This window comes from Dryas octopetala, chromosome 5 (assembly GCF_963921425.1).
Source record: "Dryas octopetala chromosome 5, drDryOcto1.1, whole genome shotgun sequence".
NCBI classification, from domain to species: domain Eukaryota; kingdom Viridiplantae; phylum Streptophyta; class Magnoliopsida; order Rosales; family Rosaceae; genus Dryas; species Dryas octopetala.
In genome coordinates, this window is record NC_141370.1 from 9,649,633 (window position 1) to 9,676,040 (window position 26,408).

The 26,408-nt window shown below is 34.6% G+C and overlaps 2 protein-coding genes across 6 annotated transcripts; one reads left to right on the forward strand and one right to left on the reverse strand.

Moving 5' to 3' along the window:
- Positions 1 to 5,495: 5,495 nt before the first annotated feature.
- LOC147284103 (homeobox-leucine zipper protein ATHB-5-like) lies at positions 5,496 to 8,103 on the reverse strand. 2 transcript variants are annotated; one of them, XM_086244054.1, is made up of 3 exons: positions 7,451 to 8,103; positions 6,710 to 7,086; positions 5,496 to 6,556 (listed from the first exon to the last, which is right to left on the reverse strand). In XM_086244054.1, the coding sequence occupies exons 1-3, from the start codon at positions 7,512 to 7,514 to the stop codon at positions 5,972 to 5,974; spliced, it is 1,026 nt and encodes a 341-aa protein (XP_086100180.1). In that variant the 5' UTR covers positions 7,515 to 8,103; the 3' UTR covers positions 5,496 to 5,971. The 2 variants fall into 2 exon arrangements, with proteins under 2 accessions (XP_086100180.1, XP_086100179.1); XM_086244053.1 differs by having other exon boundaries at positions 6,710 to 7,089; positions 7,451 to 8,102.
- Positions 8,104 to 16,011: 7,908 nt separating this feature from the next.
- Positions 16,012 to 23,686, forward strand: LOC147284104 (uncharacterized). 4 transcript variants are annotated; one of them, XM_086244366.1, is made up of 14 exons: positions 16,012 to 16,175; positions 17,869 to 18,199; positions 18,286 to 18,498; positions 19,322 to 19,414; positions 19,494 to 19,607; positions 19,692 to 19,788; positions 20,300 to 20,622; positions 20,774 to 21,031; positions 21,193 to 21,434; positions 21,972 to 22,142; positions 22,233 to 22,364; positions 22,458 to 22,527; positions 22,617 to 22,712; positions 23,371 to 23,686. In XM_086244366.1, the coding sequence occupies exons 2-14, from the start codon at positions 17,900 to 17,902 to the stop codon at positions 23,458 to 23,460; spliced, it is 2,199 nt and encodes a 732-aa protein (XP_086100492.1). In that variant the 5' UTR covers positions 16,012 to 16,175; positions 17,869 to 17,899; the 3' UTR covers positions 23,461 to 23,686. The 4 variants fall into 4 exon arrangements, with proteins under 4 accessions (XP_086100492.1, XP_086100493.1, XP_086100495.1 ...); XM_086244367.1 differs by having other exon boundaries at positions 22,458 to 22,509; XM_086244369.1 differs by lacking the exon at positions 23,371 to 23,686 and adding an exon at positions 22,860 to 23,291 and having other exon boundaries at positions 22,458 to 22,509.
- The last annotated feature ends 2,722 nt before the right edge of the window (positions 23,687 to 26,408 follow it).

A 26,408-nucleotide genomic window follows, 5' to 3' on the forward strand; every position in this document is an offset into this window, starting at 1 on the left:
AACAAATACAGCTTTAAGGGGTCCATCACCGTACACGTGTACATAATATGTCCAGAGAGCACGTACGCGTAATCCCAAAAGTTGGAGCAGAATTTATGAGAGCCAGCGCCATGTGCACGTCTGGCATTCAAATCAGAGCGAAGCGAGTTTTGCGCTAATTGCCAAACCCGTACTCCCAAATATGTTAAAGTCATTGCTGGAAACCAAATGTACAAAAGTTACAAAAAGAAAAAGACGACCCGCTTTTACAGCCAAAGTCATTGAAACCCTTCGTCACATCCTCTTTCTACTTTCTAGTGTTGGGCTTTTAAGAAAGCTATTATTTTTTCTTTATTTTTCAGAAAAATAACATTCACATGTTTTTTTCATTTCACAAATAGCTTTCATTTTTCCCTGCCTCAGCCTGTTTAAGGAATTTATTAAGCATGTTACCTTCACTCTTGAGAAAAAGTTGGATTGTTGATGCAATTTCATGGATGGATAAAATGGTGGAGAGGAATTAATGTAATATATAACATTCATCCAAAAATTTAAGCTATTAGGTGGAGAGTCTCAATAAGTATTTATGATCTTATTAGAAGCTTGATCCATTAGATATGGGACTAATGCTCAATATAGTAGTGCAGACAATCTATGTATTAGGCTTAATGACCATACAAGCTATTATGTCAGTTATTGACTTGTTTGGCTGAAAGACCTGTTGAGATTATATTTCACAAGAGAATATAACACTTTATTTTATGTGAAAATGTTGAATATTATTTTCATATGTATTCGAAAATTATAACTTTATTTAGTAATTTATAAAGAATTAAATTTTATTATGCATTATCAATTAATTTTAATTTTAATTTTTTTGCTTTAATATTTAAGTTTAATTGACGACATAAAAGTTGGTGATGTTAGGGTGCAACCAAAAAGCTGCGGCTAGCAAAGGAGTAAGGACACGTATATTTAGGGATCCAAATATCCAATCATGTGGCGCATCTTTTTAGGGCCCTCTTTAATCATCTTTTCCTTTTCCTTCTTTTTTGGCATTTGATTTTGGGTAAAGCTACCCATTATGTTACCCATTATGTGATTGTGCTACCATCCATTCCATTTCCACCCCTGCTTTCTTGAAATTTTAAACCAAAGTTTGTCGTATGGGTTGTTAGCTCGTGATTTCAGTGCTTTTTTGGATTTTCATATAGGATTCCAGCTTCTCGATACATAAAAGCCGTTTTTGGTTTTGTTGCGTGGTTTTGGCAAGAAAAAAGAAAAACTTGTTTTATGGTTTCTTGACCATTCTATATTTCTATAGGAGAAAAAAAAATTTATTTGAAGGAATGGGTAGGGTTTTGGTGTGGTTTACTGAGAGAGAAACCATTTGAATTAAGCATAATGTTTAGTAGGCTTTCACCCACTTCAATCCTTACAAATGCATGATTCCCAGCAATCAAATTCAGAGAAATAAATCCGAGTACTACTTTCTAAGGACTTATAATTGGTCTTCGAATTCATGACTCAGTCACTTACTCACTCATATGATGTTCCCTCAATTGTATGCCTAGCTAGCAAAAAGTAGTCCCACTCCATCCTTTGCATGTTTTCAGCTGACATGCACAAGTTGTTTTTGGTCCAACACAGGTTATACAAGTTAAGCTAACAAAACTTGAACCCAAAGATATATATGAGGCAATGCCAATATGCTAGGTAGCTTAGCAAGTATTAAAGGGTGACCAACGTACGCAGTCCAAGTTGACCCAAAGGCCATGTGCAAATTAAAACTAGGATATGAAAAGAAAATGAGTCGCTCCAAAGTACAGAAATCTGTCGTGCTAGTGATGTTACCTATTTTGGGTTGTTGCTCTAGCTATTAATTATGTGTATATTCAAAACTTTGTACACTGTTAATAGTATAGTTGTCCTACAGATATAGTACTAATTAAGCATCAAAACTAAAGTAACCGTGAGACAATTGCATATATTTTTTTTATATATAAAATAGATATGTAAATGAAATTTTGATATTCTATTCTGATTAAGAGAAGAAAGAGGTGGACAAGAATCGAATTGTTACCATACATAAAGTAAAATTTTGATATTTTATTTTGAGTCACATTCACTCGCATTATAACGTAAAAATGACTGTTACTAATTGACGTTGTTTAACAGTGACAATCTGCCCAGTTAAAAAAAGTAATAATAAGGCAAGCCGAGCATTTGACGGGGTGCTGAGCGCTTGACACTGTAAAAATACGAGGCCTATTATAATGTGAGTTTATTTGTCAAAAAGTAGACATTTTTGTCATTCCAACCTTTTAAGTGAGTTTATTTATTATTAAGGGCTGTAAAATAGACGTTAAAATTATTTACTAAAAGAATAACTCACTCAAACCTATTTTATTTCGCGTCTCGTTTTTTATCTCATCTGCCGACGAGTTCATCCCATATTTTCTTAAGGTGTAGAATAGGACTTATGAAGGCTGCATGTTAGATTTTACCTATAAGATTTTGGGCCAAAAATTCAAAGTTATAATCTAACATAAATCTGACAAAGCATGTGCCATTTGCTTAATCTAAGGGCTATTATAAAACAATCTCTTATAATTAGTCCTATCTAACTTTGTGTATTAGTATATTATTTTTTTTATTTAGAGGGCGCGCGGGGGATTCGAACTTGGGTGCAAAGAGACAAATTTTACGGTCCTTCAAACTGGGCTGTCCACCAACTGCATATTAGTATATTAATTTTAGATTTGAATAATTTGTTTGTCTTATTTTAATCATAGACCGTTAAAAATATAGATTTTATAACATATTTTGAGAGATTAGATTTAACAAAATCAATTACCAAAGGCTGCCTTTAAAAAAAAAAAGAAATCAATCAACAACGGGTCCCAATTTTTTTTTACTTATAAAAAAGTGTGTTGTAACTTCAATCGAAAATAGATATTATTAGGATCTGAGATGAATTAATCATAGACCTTTAATTGTGTAAATTATGTAGGGACTTATAGCTTTAGTGGGGTGGGTGGTACCGTGCAATTGTTTGTGATTTTTCATGGAGAAGTTGTGGTGGTTATGACCAGTCCGCTTGGTAGCATTGCTTCTCTCTAACAAGCAGAGATTTTAGCACTTTTGCAAGGGACTGGGTTTGTATTGGAAGCATGAATCTCTTCCATTTCTTTGGAGTTCGATGCTCGAACGATTATTTCTAGATTTCAAAGGTCAGAGGAAGATTTTGCTTTTAACTGGCACCTTTTGAATGAGGCTGTTTAGGCTCAATTTTTTGAGGCTAGTTGTGGTTTGTATCTAGAACTTGTAATGAGGTTGATCATGCTCTTATCCAGTTTGCATTACATTGTAGGAATTTAACTAGTTAGGTGGGGGAAACTCCTATGTGGTTACACCCCTAATTTCATACTAATTATAACTCTCTGGAGTTCTTCAATAAAAGTATCTTTCAATAAAAAAATTTTAGTGGTAAAGAGTATTTACATTTATCTTCACTTGAGATCTCAGAGTTAGAATATCTCCCTCCCCAATATTGTTTGATAAAAAAAAAAAAATCCAAATTTCTCTCAGTTGTTTAATTAATAATATCTTATTGTGAGATATTCTGAACGATATTGTGATATCATAACATATTGGTTTTAGATATAACACTATTTTGAATACCCCATTTTAGAGTAGACCAAGTAGGTAAATAAATGTGTGTGAGGTTTTTTTTTCTACGTCAAATAATGGCTTAAGCATGAATTTTTGGATGAGTAGTGCTTGGGTACTCAGAAATGAGTACAAGCTTGTCCTCACAACCAATCATATGAGTCCATAATGGGGTCCACCTTTTTGGATATTTACAAAAGATATTATTGTTCCAATTTGAGCAATATTTAAAGATCCATGATTTGAGGCATTTATTACTCCGAATTTTGAAGGTTTTAATTGATGAAATTTCATGATTCATGCATCTAATTAAAAAAAAAAAATTGTTATCAATTATGAACATCAATATATAAACACTCAAATACAAAAAAATTAAACACTCAATATACATATAATATACCTATAATATAGATAAAAAATAAACACATTAAGCCTCTACTTTGGGTAAAAAAAAAAGAAGAAGAAAGAAATATCTAATAAAAATATAACAAATCCAACACAATACAAACATATATAGCACTAAGATATATAAATACAAATACCAATATCTTGGACTCAGGTATATAAAACAAAAGAAGAAAAATAAGAAGATACATATCGCTTAGGTCAAGAAAAATGTATAATTACCAACCTTCTTTTGAGGTACGTATTTATAATTATCAACCTTCTTTTGAGGTATATATACTAATGGTTTCAGGACCTCTTACTCAAGTAGAAAAATGTGGAAGAAAAACAAGAACCACAACCATGGAGGGCTTGATGTTGAAAAAAAAAATCGAAGAAAAAGATAGGAGGAAGAAGAAGAAGAAGAAGATCGAAGATTGAAGATTGAAGATTGAAGATTGAAGATTGAAGATTGATGATGAAGAAGGATAGAAGATGAAGAAAAATCAAATAAGAAGAAAATAAAAAAAGAAAAAAAAGATCTAAGAAACCACAAACACAACCAAATAAAAATAACACATTACTTATTTGTAAGTAAGGATGAAAGGAAAGTTGAAAAATACTACAAAAAGCGCCGTGTTGAACTTTTGAAATTGTTAACTTAAAGAATAAGTGAGGATAAAAGCTCAATGATGTTTGTAAAACGTAAATGACGTTTCTTCTTAATCTTTGAATGTTGGTCGTAATACACTAATTTGGACAAGAAAACACTTATTTTGAAATTTGAAAACAAATTTAAAATGATATACTTAATTTACAAAGTCAAACATAAATGGGAATTAAATTACCAAAAAAATAAATGACAAAACCTTTAAATAAGGCATTAATACACACTAATTTAGAAGACACATAAAACTTTGAAATTTGAAAACAAAAACCAAAAATGAAAAATCTTAATATTCAACTTCATAAATTAATGACAATTAATTACAAAATTATTTCATGATAATATCTTGAAATAAGGCATTAATTGACAAAAATAAAGTTTACATTTTTTCAACTCAAAGAGAAAGAGAAAATAACAAAATAAATTTTCTGCAGAAAATAAATAATTCTACATGGCAAATTAAAAAATAAGGGGCCTTACTAGCTTCATACAAAAGAGACATTGTTACTTGTTAAGATGTGTATTCTGAGAAATTATTATTTTTTACTTGTTATTAGTACTTTATTCTTAAAAATAATTAAAAAACACCTAGATGTTAATTGGGACGGCTGGCCAACGCCTAAATAAGGCGCCGCCTAGAGAGATTTTTAGAGCACTGCCCGAATTGGGATGTATTTTTAATTAGCTCTAACATATTAGTTAATGAAATTTACCTGAATTTAGAAGGTTTTTGTAAATATATTTTATAATTCAATTTATACAAGCATAATTATTCTCATACAAAAGATGGTAATACCATGGCAAAAAGATATAGAATTGTCCATCTTTTAAAATTGAAAAAAGCAGCAAAGCATGGAATGGAAGGAAAATAGTGAGGCACAATGATTATTTTCTCCATTACAGGAAATTCTACCTCCTAAGGTTTCCTAGATCGATCGGTTTTTTTTTTTTTTTTTCACAGCCTGAGAGAATTTTAATTACGACCCAATCATATTCCCCCGCACGGCCAGTGGCCACCAAACCAACCCCACGTGAAAATCAAACCCTCTCTCTCTCTCTCTCTGCTCTGTTCCAAGTTCAAACCTTTCTACTCACTCCTCTGCTCTCCAACTTTCAGTTTGCACAATGGAGACCATCAGATCAAATTAAGTACATTTACACACAAACCCCACTTCCCATTTAACAAAATTCTTGGAGGGTTCTCATTTGGATACCACTTCTTATTTTTTTTGGAGGGGATGAAGGGTTGGAAATCTTGTTGATGATGATTTAATTCCATTGATCAGGGCAGTACCACTGAAGTGTGGGAGCTTGCTCATCCGAGAAGAAGCTGCAGGCCTCCTCACTGCTGAAGAAATTGTGCTCCTCTATCTTCACAAACTGGGGCTGATAGCTGCTCTTCTGGAACTGAAAACAGTTCATGGACGACGACGAGGGCGAAGACGAGGAAGAGCAATTGAATGTTAGTGAAGTTGATGCAGGAGGAGACTTCATGAGCTGGTGGTGGGTTTGAAGATTAATCCCAGATGAAGAATTCATAGTCCCGTTTGGACTGTTTTGATGGTGATGATGATCTTCGTTCAGGATTGCACTGGAGTCACTGTCTGATGACCCATCTTTATTATTGAAGTCTGGGAACAAAGAGACTTCAACTCCCACACCAGCTCCATTGGTGGTGTTGTTGAAGCAGCTCTCAAAGTTTAGCTCTTTGGACTCTGATAGTACTGGGACAGAGGAGGTATCAGGAGCTGGTGGTGTTGGATTGGACTCTTTTGCAACCACTTGCTCTGCTTTCACTGACAGATCATTGCTCTCTGTGTTTTCTTCTTGGAACTTTGCTTTCAATTCCTTTATCTGCAATCCAATAGGAAGTGTTAGATCCAAGACTTTCTAATACAACTTATGAATTATCACACCTTCCAATAAAAACACACATAATTAACAGTTCAAATCGACAGTTCTGACAACATAACATATCAAAACTCTCGAGACGATCATAATTCATACCTCTTTGACAAGAGCTTGATTGTCGTGTTGGAGGGTGTCGTAGCTGAGCTTGAGAGACTCGTAATTGGCTTTGAGAACGCCGTAGTCGCGTTCCAATTGCTTGGTTTTCCAGCGAGCACGGCGGTTTTGGAACCACACGGCAACTTGTCTTGGTTGCAGGCCAAGTTCTTGGGCAAGCTTCACTTTTCTCTCTGGCTCAAGCTTGTTCTCCACCTCAAAGTTCTTCTCCAAGGCCTTCACTTGTTCAACGCTTAGTCTTCTCTTCTTCTCGGCGACATGGCCGGACTCTTCAACACACCCTTCTTCATCCAAGCCAATATCCAACATGGACTGGAAGTCTCTGCTGTAAACAAGGTTGTTTCTTGGACTGTGTTCCTCTGCTGAACCAAACCAATCAAAAACCAAGACACAGTTTAGTGAATCAGTCTTAGTTTCTCCACAAAATTAACAACTATAATAAGCTAGATCAGCAACAGAACCAATTAATTAAGAAAGAAGAAAACAGTACTGGAGAGTCATGAAGGTTCCAAAGCAGGAAAAAAAAAAAGCATACATGGATTCAATTCAACATGATGAATTTGAATCATAAAAAAAGTGTATGAAGTATTTCTTTGTTTTTAATTTCTTGGTGCAGAATTGATCATGAAAGAGGTAAGAGACAAAAAAGCACACACATGGTATGTGTGAATCTTAGGAAAACACCACTAGAAAAGGGGGAATTATGATGGATTCTTTATTAACCTGTTGTTGTTGGGCATATGGAAATCAAAGCACCCAAAGAATCTGAGCTGGCAAGCCTCTTCATGATGACTGAGTGGAGGGGAAAAGAACTTTGATCTCAGATCTTAATAGATCAAGCAAGCTCCTTTCTTTCTTTTGATCAATTTTTTGTTTTTTTGTGTTTCCAGTGGATCTTTTAATAGCTCAAGCAGAGTTTAGAGCAAGAGATGTTCACTTAAAGGAAGCAATGGAAGCACAACTAGTCCCATGTTTGAAACAAGACCAACTTGTAGTACAGTGGTGTATACAACTACTGTACAACAACCTATTCCCTCTCTCTGCTCCCCCATGTTTCTTCTCTTTCAATACTTCTTCTCCCTCAGTACCCATCCAAAAGAAAGCAAAATCACAACACAACACAACCCAACCCACAAAACAAACCCAACAAGCAAGCAAGAGTATATAATCAATCAAAAATCCCACCCAATGGGAGACGTAAACAACCAAGTACTCTCTCTCTTTCTACTACATCATTACCCAATCAATTAAGCATAGTTGTGAAGACTGTATAGTCTATGACTGTTCATCTACAATGGCAAATCAGAGAGAGAGAGAGAGAGAGAGAGAGAGGGAGAGAGAGAGAGAGAGGTCTAGGAAAGTGAAAGGGAAGGTGAGTGAACCAGTTCACAACCCAGCTGCCCTTACACTCTCTCTCTCTTTAAATAAACCAGGTTGGGTCAGACATGGGGTTAAGATCTGACTGGGGTTAGGTACACTGCAGTTGCAAATGTCAAATGAAATGAACGCAAATTCAATCCAAATGCACTTTTATGGTTCACTGGCTACAGCCGGTGGCCTCCCGGTTTTTGTACCGTTTCATGGGAGGGATTTTATTTTGGGTTAATAGTATATTGTTGGCGAAAAGTGGTATGTCTGCTATGAGTTGGCGCGGCTCGGCTTTCTTTAGCTGACCCAGATTCGGCTGGCGTCAGCGTATCATGTCCGTCACTACGTCGTGGTCGGTGCGATTAATCGGCGATCAGAAGATAATGTTTTTTGGCTTATTATTCTATTTGCCTTGGACATAGTTTGAATTATCACTTCACCTTGATGTTACACTCCACGTCTCAATTAACCCAATTTCATCAAATTTGTCGACATCTCCCGTTAGAAATGCTTATATGGCATCTATCTATGCAGAAAAATTAATTAAATATTATTTTAAAACATTAATATCTTAAAAAATTTAAATTTTAATAAAAAATTACAAAATATATATATATATATATATATCAAACACTCACCCCCACCGTCCCTAAAAATTATTATCTTAAAAAAATCAAACATTCATATCTTAAAAATTAAAATCAAAATTTAATTTTGGTTGAAATGTACTGAATAAATAGATTGATTGCCATTGATAAAAGAAAAAAAAGTCTTCGTGGAGGTCACAATTCTTGTAGTAAAAGTATTTGTTTATTTTAGTTACATAGGAAATTGTTGAACCTGAACCTATCATAATTTGATTCTCACCATTTGACTTAACTCCAAGGATTTAAAAGTATTTAGTTTTACATTAAGACGCGGGTTGAATCTCCATCCCTCTTTAAACTTCCTTTGCAATTTTAAAAAATATTGTTGTGGATTTCACCACTAGTGGTAGATCCAATAATATTTCTTCATGGAACAAGATAAAGAAGATCTTAGATATTTAATTTGAAGAGAAAAACTAGACACCCAGACACGGGACATGGTTCTCCTCTTCTTGAAAAATCAATTTGTCCCTTTGAAACATTTCTACAAACACATTGTCTCCTAACTATAAGGATCAAACCAACAATTATAGGTCAAGCATATATCTATGGTCTAGGGTAAGAAATAAGAGTTTATGAGGTCAATTGGCCCATGTCCCCCTCTTTGGATCCGCCCATATTCACCACTATGACACAAGAATACAAGATTGACGTAAATTTACTGTTCACAAATTTACTGACGTCATGTAAATTTACTGTTCATATAAATGTAAATGAATCTCACACATGCTATATACTAGGGCTGGAAGCGGTACGGTAACCGTACCGTATTCCCTATACCGCACTCCGACCGTTAGGGTCGATGAAGAAGAATTGAATTCTGATACCATGCTGACGGTAGTCGGAAACCGCTCAATACGGTATCGGTTGAAATGAAACAGTGTCGGAACGGTAATGGGCATTTCGACACTGTCCAAATTGAGAGAGACTGACAGAGGGCGATGGTGGTGACAGAGGGAGAGAATGACAGAGGGAGGCGACGGTGGTGAGAGATAGAGAGAGAGAGTGATAGAGGGATGCAATGGTTGTGACGGTGGTGAGAGACAGAGGGAGGCGATTTTGGTGACAGTGGGGACAGTGGTGAGAGACAGAGGGAGGCCAAATGGTGGTGACAGTGGTGAGAGACAGAGGGAGGCGATGGTGGCGGTGAGTCTGGTTACACAACAATTGGTGAACAATGAAGAAGTGGAGGTAACCAAGAGAAAGAGTTTGCTTCCAGAGACAGACAGATGAAGGAGATGGAGTGGAGGCAACAGGGAGACTGATGATATATATGCGGTATCGGAATGTCGACGGTATTCAAATACCCATACCATTTCCGATACCATTTTTGTGGGAACAAAACGGTATTTGTGCCGATACTGCAAATGGCCAAAAAAATGTCGTACCGTCGGAATCGGAAACGGTATGGTATCGGGAATAAAACCCACCCCTACTATATGCAGTCAAAATTAACAGAAAAGTTAACGGAAGAGGCACATTGCAATTTTCATAAACTTTAGGTTTCACATCGAAATATTTTGAATATCGGATACCAAAGTAAAAAATGACCTATACTTAAGGAGTGCAAAGTGTAATTCACCCTTGATTTTATATTAGTTTGGGCTCTCCGAGTCGTGTAGTGTGGGTTTGCAAGAGCCTTAGTGAAGGAGGGGACAATTAGGAAGTAGTCTTTGAGGCCAGAACCTAATTAAATGACTGGAGGTCCAAGTGCTACAAGAGGTTAAGAACTTGCTTGATTCCTCAATACTACGTACTTTATGAACAGAGCTTTTTGCCAGATCGATTTGGTTTAACGGTTTGATTGATTTAGAAAATGTGGTTAGTTTCACCAATTGGTAAGTAACTTCCACATATTTATTTTACCGGTGGTAGAACTCACTCAGAAATTTAACCTAAACTTGCCTAAAAATCATAATTAGTCTTGTTGTTAGCTTTGCATACATTGTTAACTCATTTTTTAATAATTATTTTGGGAGATTAATGGTTGTGTAACATAATATCAGATATTGAGCTCTAATTCCAGGAGGTTTTATATTCAAAATCTCCAACTTTTATCTCCCCATACTTATTTCCATTAATTTCTTGCGGGTTTGTTTGTAGGATGAGTATAAATTTTTAGAATTTAGTAATTGTCTAATGTAAATAAATATGAAATATGCGTGCATTTGACATGTTACCAAGTATATATATATATATATATATATATATATATATACAGTAATGATCACTCGCTCACCAAAGAGCGGAGAATTCCATGTTCACCTAACCACCTGCTCACCACAGAGCGGGGAATTCAATAATCGGGATTGTCCATTTTTTAGGTCCATCCTTAAGGGTCATTTATGTAAAAAATCAGCCAAATCAATAATTGTTTGGTCCTCCAAATTTTGCGGACAAATACAGTTCGTCAGATAAAGTGAAAATGATGTTGATAGTAATACACTAGCTAAACAGTTTTCGATTTGGCTGATTTTTTGCAAGGGTGATCTTTAAATGATGCCCTAAATTATGGACGATTCCGATCATTGAAATTTGTTGTTGTGGGTTAGGTGAGCGGGGAATTCTCCGCTCTATAGTGAGCGAGTAATCATTTCAATATATATATATATATACTGAATAACTGAATCTAAATAAAAAAGCTTTTTATGTGCTTGGATTGTTTCCTGTAATTGATCAAGTATTCTTATATCTAAGTTTGGGAAGGTTTGAAAGTAAGTTAGATTTGCTTATGGCCGGGACTTGTGTTATATTCTCTTTCGAATTATATCTATAATTTGTCTTGGTTACTTCTTCTTTGCTGTTTGATATAATTCTTTCTTCCTCGATCATCTCATGAATATTACCTATATCAACTTATATATGGATGAGGACGAATGGAGAGACTTCAAGACGATTAATGACCTCATGTTACTGAATTAAAGAATTAAAATGTGGACTCTTCTAGATCGATCTATTTCTATACTTTTGTTATTTGTTTGTTAGGGTCTTCCAGACCCATTCATACCATTAATGGTGACATATTATGAGGGATTGGTTGGATATCATCTTTTCTGAGCTCAATGAAGGTTGAGAGGATTATTCAATTTAAAAGCAAAAAATTGGTGCAAATTGGATCAACTCCATTCCCGAAAGTTTGAAACTTCTCTTTTTGGACTACTCGCTTGTTTCGACTTTTTGTGCTAAGTTGACAAACAAAACCAACATATGCTTCATGCATGATTGCATGTTTCTTTTTTTTTTTTTTTTTTTTTCATTCCTTTCTTCAGTGCCAAATCCACACAATAAGTGGAACATTCTTTCATGTATACCAGAAAAGGCATGCACGTAAATGTTATGGCTGCACGATCCCCGTCACCAAGAATAAAATGAAGTAGCACCAATTGTGGTGCATGTGAAGGTTGACCCACCTAGACCAAGCTAGGCCTTAAAGTATTGAATAGTACTATTGCTACACTCTTGTTTATCAAATTTGGTTCAATAAATCATGAAGTAGTGTTTGGTTAGTAATCTTGAGTTTATAATAAAATAAGCTATAGATATATGGACTAGTGATCACTGACATATATATTATTTGGTAAATAATTTTAAAAGGCTCAATTTCCAAACACTATATTAAGGGCATGCATTGAACTTAATAGTTGACTCAAGTATTAAATCCCTGCTACAATCCAAGACGTTCTTCCATGCATGAAACAAGTCTTATACAGCGGACTTTCTCATAGAAGTTGAAGTTGGAGTGGGGATGAGTCCAATTCTGTGAGAATGGGTTGTATAAGGCATGTCCCATACAAAACTTAAGCACTCTAAGAGCGCGCAGACTGACCCATAAAATGTGCCTAAAGCTTGTGGTATTGAATTGCTACTGACAACCTGCCACAGCAAAAGTCTTACATGCATGGTCAATTTAAATTACATGACTAGACATATACTGATACGTCAACAATTCTAGAGGAGTTATATATACTTTCAAGGATGAGAAAATAAAAGAAATAAAATTGTGGGATAAATATCATAAATACAATCCTTATAAGCAGTCCGAAAACAGTGATAAGCGCAGGAGGCACAAGTGGGATTATAGCTGTAGTACGCTCATCATGGATTCATAGACGAGAGCCCACCACCTGCTTGATAATTGGTTGCTGCGATCGGGAGGTGAAAGCAGGTGGACCCTTGCGTGCATTATCATACTTTAAAGACAGCAACACGAGTGAGTTGGGTTTCCAAGTTTTTCTACATATACAACCCCACACAGAAAGTGAAACCAGATCATGAGGTGTGTGGGCATGTGTGAAAACCCTTGCACAAAAGTTAAAATTCAAGAGGCCCTACGTATTCAAGGAGGTAGATAGGAGAAAAGCTTTTTTTCTATTATGTGAAGCCACATCATAAGAATTAATAACACTTCTTGTATCGTTCATTTTATTTAGAAGAAAATTTATAAATATGATAGCTTGATATACATTTCTTGATAGCTTAATAAGTTTTTTGGGTTAATTATATTTTTTTTTTAATGGTCATGAGATTATGAGTATAAAACTTTCGATCTCATCCACTTATTTCCTGCATAGTAAAGTTGCACCTATTTGTCTTTATATGTCTATCTTTTTATGTGCAGGATATAACTACACATGAAATAGAGTAGGTTTTAATCTAATATACATTATTAATTATTTATTCCAGAACAGCTAAGCGTTAGAGTTCAATAGTTGTCTCTAACAATAATAGCTCGTAACGATGGATGCACATATACATAATTTTATACATTTTTGTTGATTATACAATATGTTCATTTAGGAATTATAACTCCCGTCATGAATATATCTAAACCATTGATTCAGTGAATTAGTACTTTACCATTTTGAACTTGTTTCCTATGTGTCATATGCATACTGATCGATGGTCCATATATGCATGGGCCTTTACTTTTTGGAAACACAATTGTCTATATTGTCAATATTGTCTACCAAACACAGTTGTCTATATTGTCAATATTCATTCTAAAAGTTTTTAATGATATTAAGTACGTGAAGCCGACTTAATAAATATTTAAGATCTTATAAGACACTTATCTCATCTAATATGAGACTAATATATACATGCTCAAAAGTGGACTAGCTACCACCCTCATGCGTGCCCGTGGTGGTGATTGAGATAAATTTTCATGTCGAAATCCTTCAAGATTGATAGTGAAGAAGAGCTGAAGTACAAGATATATAGCTATGGAGAAGACTTAGTTAATTATAGCTTGCATATATACATATGGTGATTGAGTATGGTACGGGACATATTTATTGGTGTCGTTGACAAGCACAAGCTTCTGCTTCTGCTTCTGCACGTACTACTACTACACATTTGGTACGTACGTTTCTTGGATTCATCATTTTTGTATGAATATATAATGAGCACAACTTCTAAGGCACGTTAGCTGCTGGATTGGGTAATCATAACTCCCAAGAAACATACAAAAAGGATTTTGATTTGTTCCTACCCTAAATTATTATTGAAATGGATTTTGCACCCTATCTATCAAATTATATATAACTTAATCAAAGGACTTTGATCATTGCCATAGCTTAGTTTTTAGCAATATGAGGAAACAAATTGAAGGTCAAACCGCCTTAATTATGTGTTTCAGTGAAGAACACAAGATCTAACTAAATATGATTAATTCTTTAAAAGCTGGGGGCAAAAAGCTGGCTTAATTGGAAGACAAATCCCCTTCTCTCTCTACTTCACCTTCCAAGGTTAATATTTGGGATAAGGAATAATAATAACAATGGTTAATGTTTGGGGTGAGGAATAATAATGGGGTTTCGGGGATGAGGTCCATTCTCTGACTGAAGAAGAAGAAGAAGAAGAAGAAGAAGAAGGGGGCGGTGAGGAGGAGAGAGAAGAAGATAAATGGTTTAGTTTTCCAATAAAATTGAAGGGCAAAAAGGACTTAACAATAAAATACAAAATCTGAAATTTCTTGGAAATCAAAACCACTGTGTCCTTCTTTAAATTGATTAGTGTGACTTATTACGCATATGGGCTGGGCATGTTTTTTGTTGGAGTGTTGGAGTTTTCTTTCTTTCTTTTTTTCAGAGGGATTGAATCCTCTGTTTATATTTAGTCTTTTTTTTTTTTTTTTTTTTCAACAATAGTTCCCAATAAACTTCCTCCTGACTTAATACATAGCAATATGAGTGATACTGTTTTTTTTTGGGTAAAAGATATTAATTGTCCTTCTTTAATTTGAAGTATAAAATAAAAACAAATAATTTGGAAAACAAATAAAAATGAAAGAAAAAAAAAAGTTTAGGGTTGATTGGGGTTTGGAGCCTTTGGGCAATTGGAAAGAAAAAAAAAAGTTTCGGATTTCGTTTAGTTGTTTATAAATCCTAATACATTTCTATATAAAAATAATTAAGAATACTCTAAAGGGCTTAAATACTAATATCCTAAATAATATAGAGTATATAGAGTTAGTCTATAAATTATAGAGTATATAGAGTTTAGTATTAGGATTTAGTTTATAAATTATAGAGCATAAAGAATATACTAATTTCATTTATTCATTATACTAATTTTATTTAACAGTATTTGCCTTCAGCGCGCATTATATTCAACTTATATCATATGAAACCTACTATATAATTTGGTTTCTTCAATGTTTTTTTATCAATTTAGTAGATAATATGTTAAATAAACATATGATAAAGTTTCATTAAAAATTTCGGTATTTTGATAGTAATTTTCGTCTAATTTTTGTCAAAATTTAAAAATCTTCGAAATTTCGATGAAAATTTCCTCGAAATCTAAAATTTAATTCCTTGGTTGTGCCTAACTAATTGTAAATCACAAATTCCTCAGCAGACTCATTTTTAAAAAATTTTGACTTTACCCTTAAATAAACTATTTAAATTGGTTTGGCAAAAAAAAAACTATTTAAATTGTTAGGGCCAGAATCTCTCTCTCCACTATCTCTCAACTCTCTACTTATTGAGGTAAAGGGAGGAACAAATTCAAAAGGAGGTCGAATGAGAAATTTAGGTGGTATATCTAGTGCAAGTGTTTGGTGTTTGGGCTCTGCCTTGTTGGGCTTGCGTTTTGCTGTTGTTTGTGAGGCTTTTCAGCCCTCTTTGTTTCTATCCTGGCCTTTTGGGCCGTTTTAATTTATTCCCCTTTGAACCAGAAAAAGAGGTGGGTGTGAAACTGTGAATAGGCTCACCCATCTGATAATAGACAACAAATTTTAGAAACGTTGTCGTATGAGTATTCAGAGCGTTTTCTCAAATACCGTCGTATGTTCTCTCTCTCTCGCTTTCTCTGGTGCAGTCGTGTTCACGTACTCCACCACCGTTGAGACCAACCGCCGCTAACCACTACTCCCTCACTTAAACATTTCCATATTGAGCAATCTCACCCATCGTCCAAGTAGTGATCAGGTATATCCTTCTCCACACATTTTACTGATTTGGGTTTCTTTCTCTCTCACTGTCCAAGTACCGATTTGGGTATCATCTTGCCTTGGGCTCTTGGGGTTTTTTTTTTTCTAGATGTGTATGAATTTTAGGTCTGACTAGTACTGTTTGATTTGGGTTAAGATACTTGTTTTTGTTTGGTCTTCTTGTCTCTTTGGTTCTGGAGAAGGTCTATATAATATAGTTGCCTTATTTCAGTAGGGGTATTAGAAAGTAATTGAAAGTTTGTTGGGCTTGCCATTTTCAATAGGTGGTTTATGTAGTTGCCTTATCTCAAAGCTATGAATTTTAACATTTTCATTTTGTCAAAAAATGGATGATTGATTCAGATTATTTTCATTTTTGTTGAGTCACTTTATGACTCCACCATCTGCAGTGAGTTTTGTGACTTGCTGATGAATTTAATAGATTCCATCAACTGAGTATTCAATTATTGGAATATCTAAATAAAGAGAACATCTTATCATAGTTGACATCTTTCCATATCATGTTTAGACTATACTTGGATCGAAATTTCACTCAAAACAGTCTTATATTCCCGAACAAAAAAGTAAAATTCCAAATGTATCATTTAAACACTTCGAACGGTTCTGAAATTAAAGTACTCTCTCTCTCTCTCTCTCTCTCTCTCTCTCTCCCCCAAGATACGGTTTAGTTTATCAAACTTTATGTAAATTTTAGTTTATCAACCTTTCTATGTTATAGAAAATAGTTTTCAATATAACCATGGTGGACCTTAGTATGATAGGTCATAAATCTGATGGATTTGTTTTAGCTAGTCAAGTGAAGCAGGTCTTTTATGTTGAAGACCCACTAGATTCCAGATGGTGAGAGTTACTTTTAACTCAGAATAGAGACTATGATGACTACTCATGATGTGCTAGGGGACACTATAGACCATATTCCTTCTACCACAGAAATGCCATCTGTTGATGCATTTGATGATATGTTGGGTGAGGTCGAGTCAACGTACATGCAAGATTATTGCATGGGAATTTAGATTGATTGTACCAAAAAGATGTCCTAGGGTTTTTTTTTTTTTCCCATGGGTCCTAGGGGTTTAATTATATGGTTTCATTATATTATTTTTGGTCAGTTGGTTGTTTTATTCGTACTGTAATTAAGAGAACCCTCTTTGTCAATCATAATGTAGAAAATGCCAGCCCCTTTTACATTAATCAAGTTTAGTAATAGATTTAAAAATACTTCTACATTAATCAAGTTTAGTAATAGATTTAAAAGGTAAATATAGTAATTAAATCGCGCTTTCCACCCACACGGGCCACACCATACTTTTTCTCTCCCTATTCTAACTTCCATCACACTGCACATGCATAGCATGTGTGTGATGCTTCTATTCTATTATTTTATTTTTTAAAATTAGAGTATCACTATGTATGGATTTATTTAAGCTGTTGTGTATGTACCAGTTTATTTGAGCCTCAGTCCAAAAAAAAAAAAAAGTGTATTTGAGCATACTTTAGTGGCACTTTGAATTTAGTTAATTCAAGCTGTTGTTATGTACCGAAATTTATTTAATTTCAGTCTATTTTAAGTACTTTCCCATGTATTTACAGTTTTGTGTTAAAGTGTTGTAATTAACTGATCAAAATGTTCTTTTTCTTAATAACTACACATGGATGTACACATCAACCAGTGTTGATTTTTGGAGCTTGGAAAATTCAAGTATGTGTTCACCAAAACCCAAAGAGGCATCTATTTCAAAGGGGAGTAAGGACACTGCTACTACCTCAAGTGGGTTAAAGAGGAAACGTGGGAGGACAAGTATGGATCGCATTGAGTATCATAAAATTACAGGTAGGAAATTAGTAGTGGAGTATAATCCAAAGGGCGCTCCATTTGGGAAGGTAGCAGCAGAGTTAGCTTCTTACATTGGGGTGTTGGCACGTACCACTGTCCCCATCATTGTTGAAAGCTGGCCTAAGGTGGAGAAGGATCTGAAAAATAATATCTGGGATTCCGTAAAGGTATGTATTTGACTTAAGCTTATGTTTTTCTATTGTATTGAACTCTCTTCTTCAATATCTAATATGCTCACTTCATGACTTTGTAGATGGCATTTGTCTTAGCCCCTGGAAGTAGAAAAATGGTGTTGTCATCTGCGGCCAATAAATGGAGGCAATTCAAGTCTGACTTAACAAGAAAATATGTAATGCCATTCAAAGATCAGCCTGAAGCCTTAAAAAACCCTCCAGAAGAATATGATTTCATTGATCAACAGCATTGGCAACAATTCGTAAATGGCCGCTTATCCAAAGAGTTTCAGGTATGATGAGGGATTTTATTTTGTTCCTAGCTAGTTCCTTATTTGTTTTCCAGTGCATGATAGTAACTTCTTGAAAGAAAGAGGTCCACACTAGTCCCTTATTCATTTTAGTTTTCTACTTGTCTTCATTCTTTTTTCAGTTCTTGTGCATATTAAAAATTTAGAATGGCTTGTGAAGGAATAGGTCCACACTATGACACTAGTACTGCTAGATAGCTAGCTCTTCTTGCAGTGCATGATAGTAACTTGAATTGCCTCATGTATGTATTTGGTAATTTATCTTAGTTGTTGAGATAGTTAGCTCCTCTTTCATATTGCTGTTTTCTAGTGTTATTTTCTTTATATGCATCGTCATCATCATCTACATTAAAGGATCAGAATGTAAGTGTTGAATTGCTCTTAAAATTACATAATTAGGCAGTCCCATATATGTAAATGTCATCATTCTAGAAGTTGTCTTTAGTACCAATTTAACTTCTAATTGACTTCTTGAATACCTGCACTTATAACTTGTCCTTTTCTAGCCAGAAAGAATGACATGGCTTATTTGGAAATTTAAGAAAGAAAAAAATAAGAATTTTGCTCAAATTCGTAAATGTTGGCAAACATGAATGTATTTTTTGAAAAGTGGTGATTAGTTTTAGTTTGCATTGTATGTAGTACCTGTTAATTGCTCATTTGATGATATATTCCCATTTATGTTATATAATCTGGTAGGTGAAATTTTATTCTCAGAATTTGTAGTTATTATAATTTAATTTTTCATGGTACGTATATCATCCCATTGCATCTCCTAATCTGTAACCTTATATGCCTATTGTAGAAACTCCACAAGGAACAGAAAGAGAGAAGGGCAAAGTTGCAGTATGCTCATAGAATGTCACGAAAAGGATATGCAGGTTTGGAGGCAGAATTAGTAAGTTCATACAATTCCAGCATTTCCCAAATTAATATTTCCATTGACCAAGGTCTAACCATACGTTTGATTTCATTAGAAAAAGAAAATGCCTGAAGATAAACTTGATCGGTCTCTCCTTTGGAAGAAAGGACGTGAGGGTAAAAAAGGGAATATTTCCCATGAGACCGTAGGGGAGCAGGCTGCAAAGATTGTAAGTATGCTACATCTTGAATAATGTATTGGCTATGATATTACTATAACTAAGAATGGTTCATTTTGCATTTGTTTGTCGCAGGACCTTTTGATGGAACAGAAAAAAGAACGGGTTATTTCCACCTCTACGAGTAATGATGTTTTGACAATGGAGATGGGGGGTACTCCCAATCTTTCTGGTAGGGTTAACGATGTGTACTGGCTGTACTATGTGGACCAGAGGGGGCCATGGCCTCCACAAAGTTTTGAAACATTCTTGTATTATATGTACATGTTAAAAGAATACTGTTGTTCACCAAAGAGAAAAAACCAAAACTTCCTTATATGAATATGCTGTCAAAGAAAAGGTTACTTATAATATATCATTACTGGAGTCAAACGGTGGAAGAGATTCAACAAGTCATAAAAACTTCTTTATATTACATCATTATGAAAGTTAACTTCCTTTCCTGTATGGAATATATTTCACATTTTTAAATGATGATAGGCATTTGGTAATAGTTGATTAGAGATGGGTTAAAGATATCAATTTTTTCTTTACTAATATATATACTTGATACTTATGATAGTTTCTAATACATAAATTAAATTATGAAATATTTCATTTGTATTGAAATGTGATTATAGTATAATTTATATAAAAAATAACTTAAATCTTCATATATATATATTTTGTTTGGCCCCTACAAGAACATAGTCCTGATTCCGCCACCGAAGGTGTGGGAGGCTTTGACGAGCCAAATGTTTCACAGCCTCAATTGTTGGAGGGAGAAGCTGTGCTGGATGTGGTTAGGAAGATGATAGAGCAGGAGCGGACATGGTTTCAAGCCAAGATTACTGAGTTAGAGACCAGGATCAATGGTAATTGCCCAACCACACCTATCCCACTTCCAACTCCAGTTTCCAATCCTTCTGAGAAGGCCAACTGTTCTGGGAAGAAAAGAATTGTTGCAGAGAATAACGAAATTGATTTGGAGGAATTGGCCGTTGTGGGTAAAAGAGACGCCATGAAGGTAAGAATTTAAAACATCATTTTAGTAGTTTGATTTGATAATAAGTATCATATAGAATGTATGTACTGGGGCTGTTGGAAGGGTTCTTATCCCTTGACTTGGTGGCAAAGGATATATTTACAATGCGGTTTCTGTGTTCTGTTTTTCTAAGGGAAAACCATGCACATTGGTGTTGGGCTCCATGGATAACATGGTTACCCGTGGTACAATAATTGAAGTGGATGTGGCCAACCATACAGTCCATGGTGTTCCTTTGGGAGAGGGCAACATGCGTGTTGCTATTGATGTTGCCCTTGATGAAGCAGCAGTGCTTCCCATCCCAGTTGCAGGGGAATTAGTGACTGTTGGCCAAGCCATAGGCTCTCATGTGGCTTGGCAGAAAGGTCTTGTTAGGTTGACGGATGATGAGGTAAGGAACTCAAGATATAGTAGTTATAATATGCCACTGTCCAATGGTATTTCATTTATTATGTGCTTACCTTCAACACTCATCGTTTATTATTTTAGTTGGGTTATGATCTTGTTTTCTAATATCGCATAAATATTCATTTTTGCTTGCCAAAACCGTAGGAACGTGGAAAGACTGCAGTTAAACCCCGAGATTCACCCAAACAAGATGTGAACCTGCCTAAGTCCCTCAAGCCCCTATACCGTTATGCAGAGCGTGCCATGATGGATGGTGAAACTATCAGTGTCCATATGGAGGAAGCAGTATTTGGTGTTGCCAAGACTGTACACATTTCACAAGAAGATGTCATGCATTTTATGGAAATGAAGGAAATCTCGGCCATGTGCATAACTGTGTACATGAGGTAAATACATAATGCTTATGATAGTTTATCAATTAATCCAAATTATCAAATTATAATTTGCAAATTTCTGTTAATATCATTTTCATCATTAGTTGGTTATTTATTCTTATCTACTGTAGAATGGATGTGGTTGTTTTATCTTTCTTTAGATGAGTTGGAAGGGATCAGTGCACTGCATGATATGCCATCAGGTTTTTTTAACTAATAAGTTTAACTATTATATGTGTATATATATATATATATATACATATATATTGGCATTGGTTTCATCTTTTTACTCTTTGGCATCTGGTCGATTTTGGACATGTACTTGAATGTATATGTCTGTATATATGACTGTAAACGAAACATGGAATCCGATATTAGACCCACTAAATAAGTTACGATTTTTCTTTCAAAGGCACCTATATGATATGCTAAAGCAAGCAAACATGGTCAATTTGGTTGGTTTGACTGACCCGACAAGCATATCAATTGGGGTAGGCAATTCCGATCGATATTAGACCCACTAAATAAGTTACGATTTTTCTTTCAAAGGCACCTATATGATATGCTAAAGCAAGCAAACATGGTCAATTTGGTTGGTTTGACTGACCCGTCAAGCATATCAATTGGGGTAGGCAATTCCGATCGCAATTCGCAAGTGCTAGCTGCCCGGATACAACAAACGTCTGCTGATCAAATCCTTCTGGTACCTTATAACTTTGGGTAAGTCTATCATTTTATACTTGATGCCAACTGATCAAACATTTGACCATTTGGGTCAATATATCGCTAAATAATTCTTGTCCAATGTAGCTATCATTGGATGTTGACCATCATCAATGAAGACAAAGACGTATGCTACTTCATGGACCCTCTTCGACGCTATTTCATGGACTCTCTTCGGCGGAGCATGCGCGAGGAAGAATGGAAATATGTCGTAAACAAGTAATTAAGTTGCTCTGATTCACTTATTATCTAAATATAATTATTATACGAATTCTGTTGGATTGTAACGTAAGTATCTTTTCTGTGCTGAAGTGCGATTAGACAGTTCAACGCTCAAATGGGTAGGGGACTCCGAAAGCCACCTGTATGGAAAGTACTAACAGTATGTTATTATTATCCATTTACTTAATAACAAATAAGATGTATTGAAGGGATAAATAACAACTGTTATACTTATCGAATTCTTTGTAGGGTCCTAAACAACCATCAAATATGGAGTGTGGGTATTATGTGATGAGATACATGAAAGAAATCATAGAAGACAAAAACCTTTCCTTTGCAATGAAGGTACAGATAGCTGTTTAAATGTTTTCTGTTAGGTTGAATTGTACTGGTTTTACATGGTTGGGGTGCTTCTTTCCTTTGCAACGTTTCAGTTCTTTTTCTGTATTCTTAGCATTTCTTTTTGCATTGATCGGTGTACATCTTCTGCAGTGAATTGCAAGTCATTATGCTCTGTTGGTTGCCTTGCATTGGCATGTATAATCGTCATATTGTGAAAGGGTAGTCCTTACTCCTTTGTCTCATCCCTTTGCATCTCGTGCAGGGGTTGAACTAAACTTTCTTGTCCTTTTCCATATGTTCTGTTTGTGCGTCCTTTTGTTTTCACATGATTATTTTGTTTAAAAAGTATAGTTTTCATATGGTTTTAGACTGCTTGGTAAAGATCACCTGATGGGGATTAATTGTCCTATTAATTTTTTGCTGTAATTGTTCTGTTATGAGGCTGCTGTGACCATTTATTCAGAAGCATTTATATACAGCCACTACATGGTTTCGTTGTGTTGGATTTTAATGCTTTAGGTTGTTTTATTTGATACATACACATCCACGCACGGTGCGAACGTCTGCACTTGAATAAAATTTTATATATATACATATATATATATATATGTAACAAATTTGAGATTTGCATATTGATGAATGTTTTCTTAACTTGTTTTAGTGGAAAGGAAAGGAGTTAAATGCGTACACACAGACACAACTTGATGAGGTGCGGTGTGAGTGGACCGATTTTGTCATTGATTATATGTAGCCTACCAACCAACTGGAAATGATATATCTGCCGGGAGAATGCACTTTGTATGTATTCTATTTCAGTGACAATTCTACTAATTTGGAAATGAACAAATATTTCACTTTTTGTGGAGGGTTAGGGATTTGCCCCTAAATTTTGTGGGATGTATATAGAAATACTTTTTGAACTATTTGTGATATGTAAATCCCTCATATTATCAATGGCAATTTAGTACTTCTTCGGATGTGGACAATTGTAGCAATTTTATGGGATGTAGTACCCTTTTGAACAGTGTTGTTTTGTACATGATGGAAATGCTGAGTTTGTGCTACTGAACAAATACAAGATGAGTACCATTCATTTTGGCCAATTATGGGGATAGTTAAATCAGGAAATTCTTCTACAATTCTTACTATTATTGCTGTCTAACTGCGATGTCTATTTATTAATCAAATGACACATTTCCAAAAACATTTAATTTCAAGAAATGTTATTTACTACAATATTTAGTTATTTACATAAAATATGCTGTGTTAAAATGTAATGGACAACGGTACTTCTAAGGCAATGTCCAGTATAGCCATGATCTTGGTTTCTACCAAAAGCGTTGTCTATATAGGCAGTTTATAACTAAAACTATAAAATACCATAATCTAATGTTCAATTAAGGATTTTCATTTAAAAGACGTCTGCGGATGTGTCATGCAACGATAAATTAATAATATATCATTGTTTTCTAATAGATCCTGGCCAAAAAATTGTTATTCTAATAGATATGATAAGAGCAGTGTAAATGTACCGTTGTTTGTTTATGATACTCAACGATTTTTACCCTTTGTCTACTTACATTTCTTTGTAGTGATAATTTACATCTTTGCACTGGCAACATGAGCTGTTCTCTCTGACCAAACATTTACTTAGAAGAAAATAGAATAACTACAAAACAATTCCTTCATCACCCTCTGATTATAAAATACTAATTTTTAAGACACCAACAAAAGATTCAGCTTTTGATGCCAAACTACAAGAACAAATTGGAAGGCTTCTTGTGCTATTGATCCATCAGCAATGAACTAGATCTAGATATGTGCATACTATATCACTCTATAGCTTGTGTAGTTGATCATGCTATATTGTTACAGCTAGACAGCATTTGTTATTACACAAAATTTTATGAGCCATGGGGCCAAGGCCTATAAAATCATACAATCAGCTGCATAATATACCATCAAATTGTGACAAGTAATTGCTGCAATTCTTTCAATTTTATGAGCCTTTATTGTGTCATGCCTATCTTGAATGACAAAACTATTTTCTTCCATAGTTATTTTAATGGTGTTGCATTTTGTGCTTTACCATCAAATCTCTCTCTCTCTCTCTCTCTCTCTCTCTCTCTCTCTCTCTCTCTCTAATGTTACAGTGCTTGCAAAATCTCTTTCAATCACATTCATATATACTTATCTAGAGTCCCCAATATTTTCAAAGTGCAGCAACTGACATTCTTCCGTAGTTTTTTCATGTCAAATCATCTTTTGAAATGTACAAAAAATCTGAACTATTATTGGGTAAATTATTTACCCAAATCCAAACAACTCCTTGACAAACACAAGCTTAATTAAGCTTCTGCTTCTGCCATACGTGCTTGGTACATTTCTTGGAGTCATCATTTTTGTATGAATAGATAATGAAGACAACTTCAAGAGCACTTTAGCTGCTTGATTTGGGCAAAGGCATAAATAACTTAGGTGGCTCTGTTTATAATCTACCAGTTCTGTTTTCATACTCTACCATCCACTTTGGCACATAACTTGCAACTAATTCATCTCTTCTTAACTGTAACCTTCTTTCTCTTGGGCAGACAATAGCTACCAAACAATTCCTTCACCTCTGAATGTAAAATGCCAAGTCCACAACACACCAATCAAAAATTTCAGTTTTTGATGCCTAACTAGATATATGCATACTGCATCACCATATACTATGTGGTTACTCATGCTACATTGAGACAAACAGTCAGTTACCTTATATATATATGTGTGTGTGTGTGTGCATATATAGAGTTGTGACAAGTTGCTAGAGCTAGACTACATTTCTGACATAAAATTTTATGAGCCATGGGGCCAATTAAGGCCAGGAAAAACAAACAATCAGCATATAAGATTTGTTGAGTCTTCAAAGCTATTTGAACACTTTTTTCAAATGTTGGAACGCTCAAACAAAATTTTGTGTTTCTGCATTGCGCCTATGGAAGGAATAAAATTTCGAGTTTCGAGGAAATTTCGAAGATTTTTAAATTTCGACAGAAATTAGACGGAAATTGCTATCAAAATACGGAAATTTTGAATGAAACTTTACCATATGTTTATTTAACATATTATCTACTACATTGATAAAAAAACATTGAAGAAACCAAATTATATAGTAGGTTTCATGTTATATAAGATGAATATAATGCGCGCTGTAGGCAAATACTGTTAAAAAAATAGTTCACTAATTAATAATTACATAAATTTGATTGAACAAACACCTCAGAGCTTGTGTAATTTATTTTTCAGTTTTTCATAAATGAAAAGAACTTTTCAGAGCTTTGAATTGTTGTTGTTTGTGCTTGTTTGAAGTTGTTCCATTATTACTTTCATTGGAAATTTCAAGGACGAAATTCTTTGAAGGGGGATAGATTGTAAGACCCTTTGAAGGAGGGTAGATTGTGAGACCCCGTATTTTTTCAAGTTTTATTTTGAAATATTTTAAAAATTTATTTGAGAAATAAAATATTTTAGATTAATTTTATAATTTTGTTTTAAATTAGTTTGACTCGTTTTTTGACTTTTTGAACTATTGGTCTTTTGACTTCGATTTGTGGCTTGTTGGAAAGGTTTCGAACACACAAACATGTGAACGCAAACTGTGCATCAATCGAATCTACGGTTTGAGAGATATAAGTATTTGAAATGATGAACATTTTT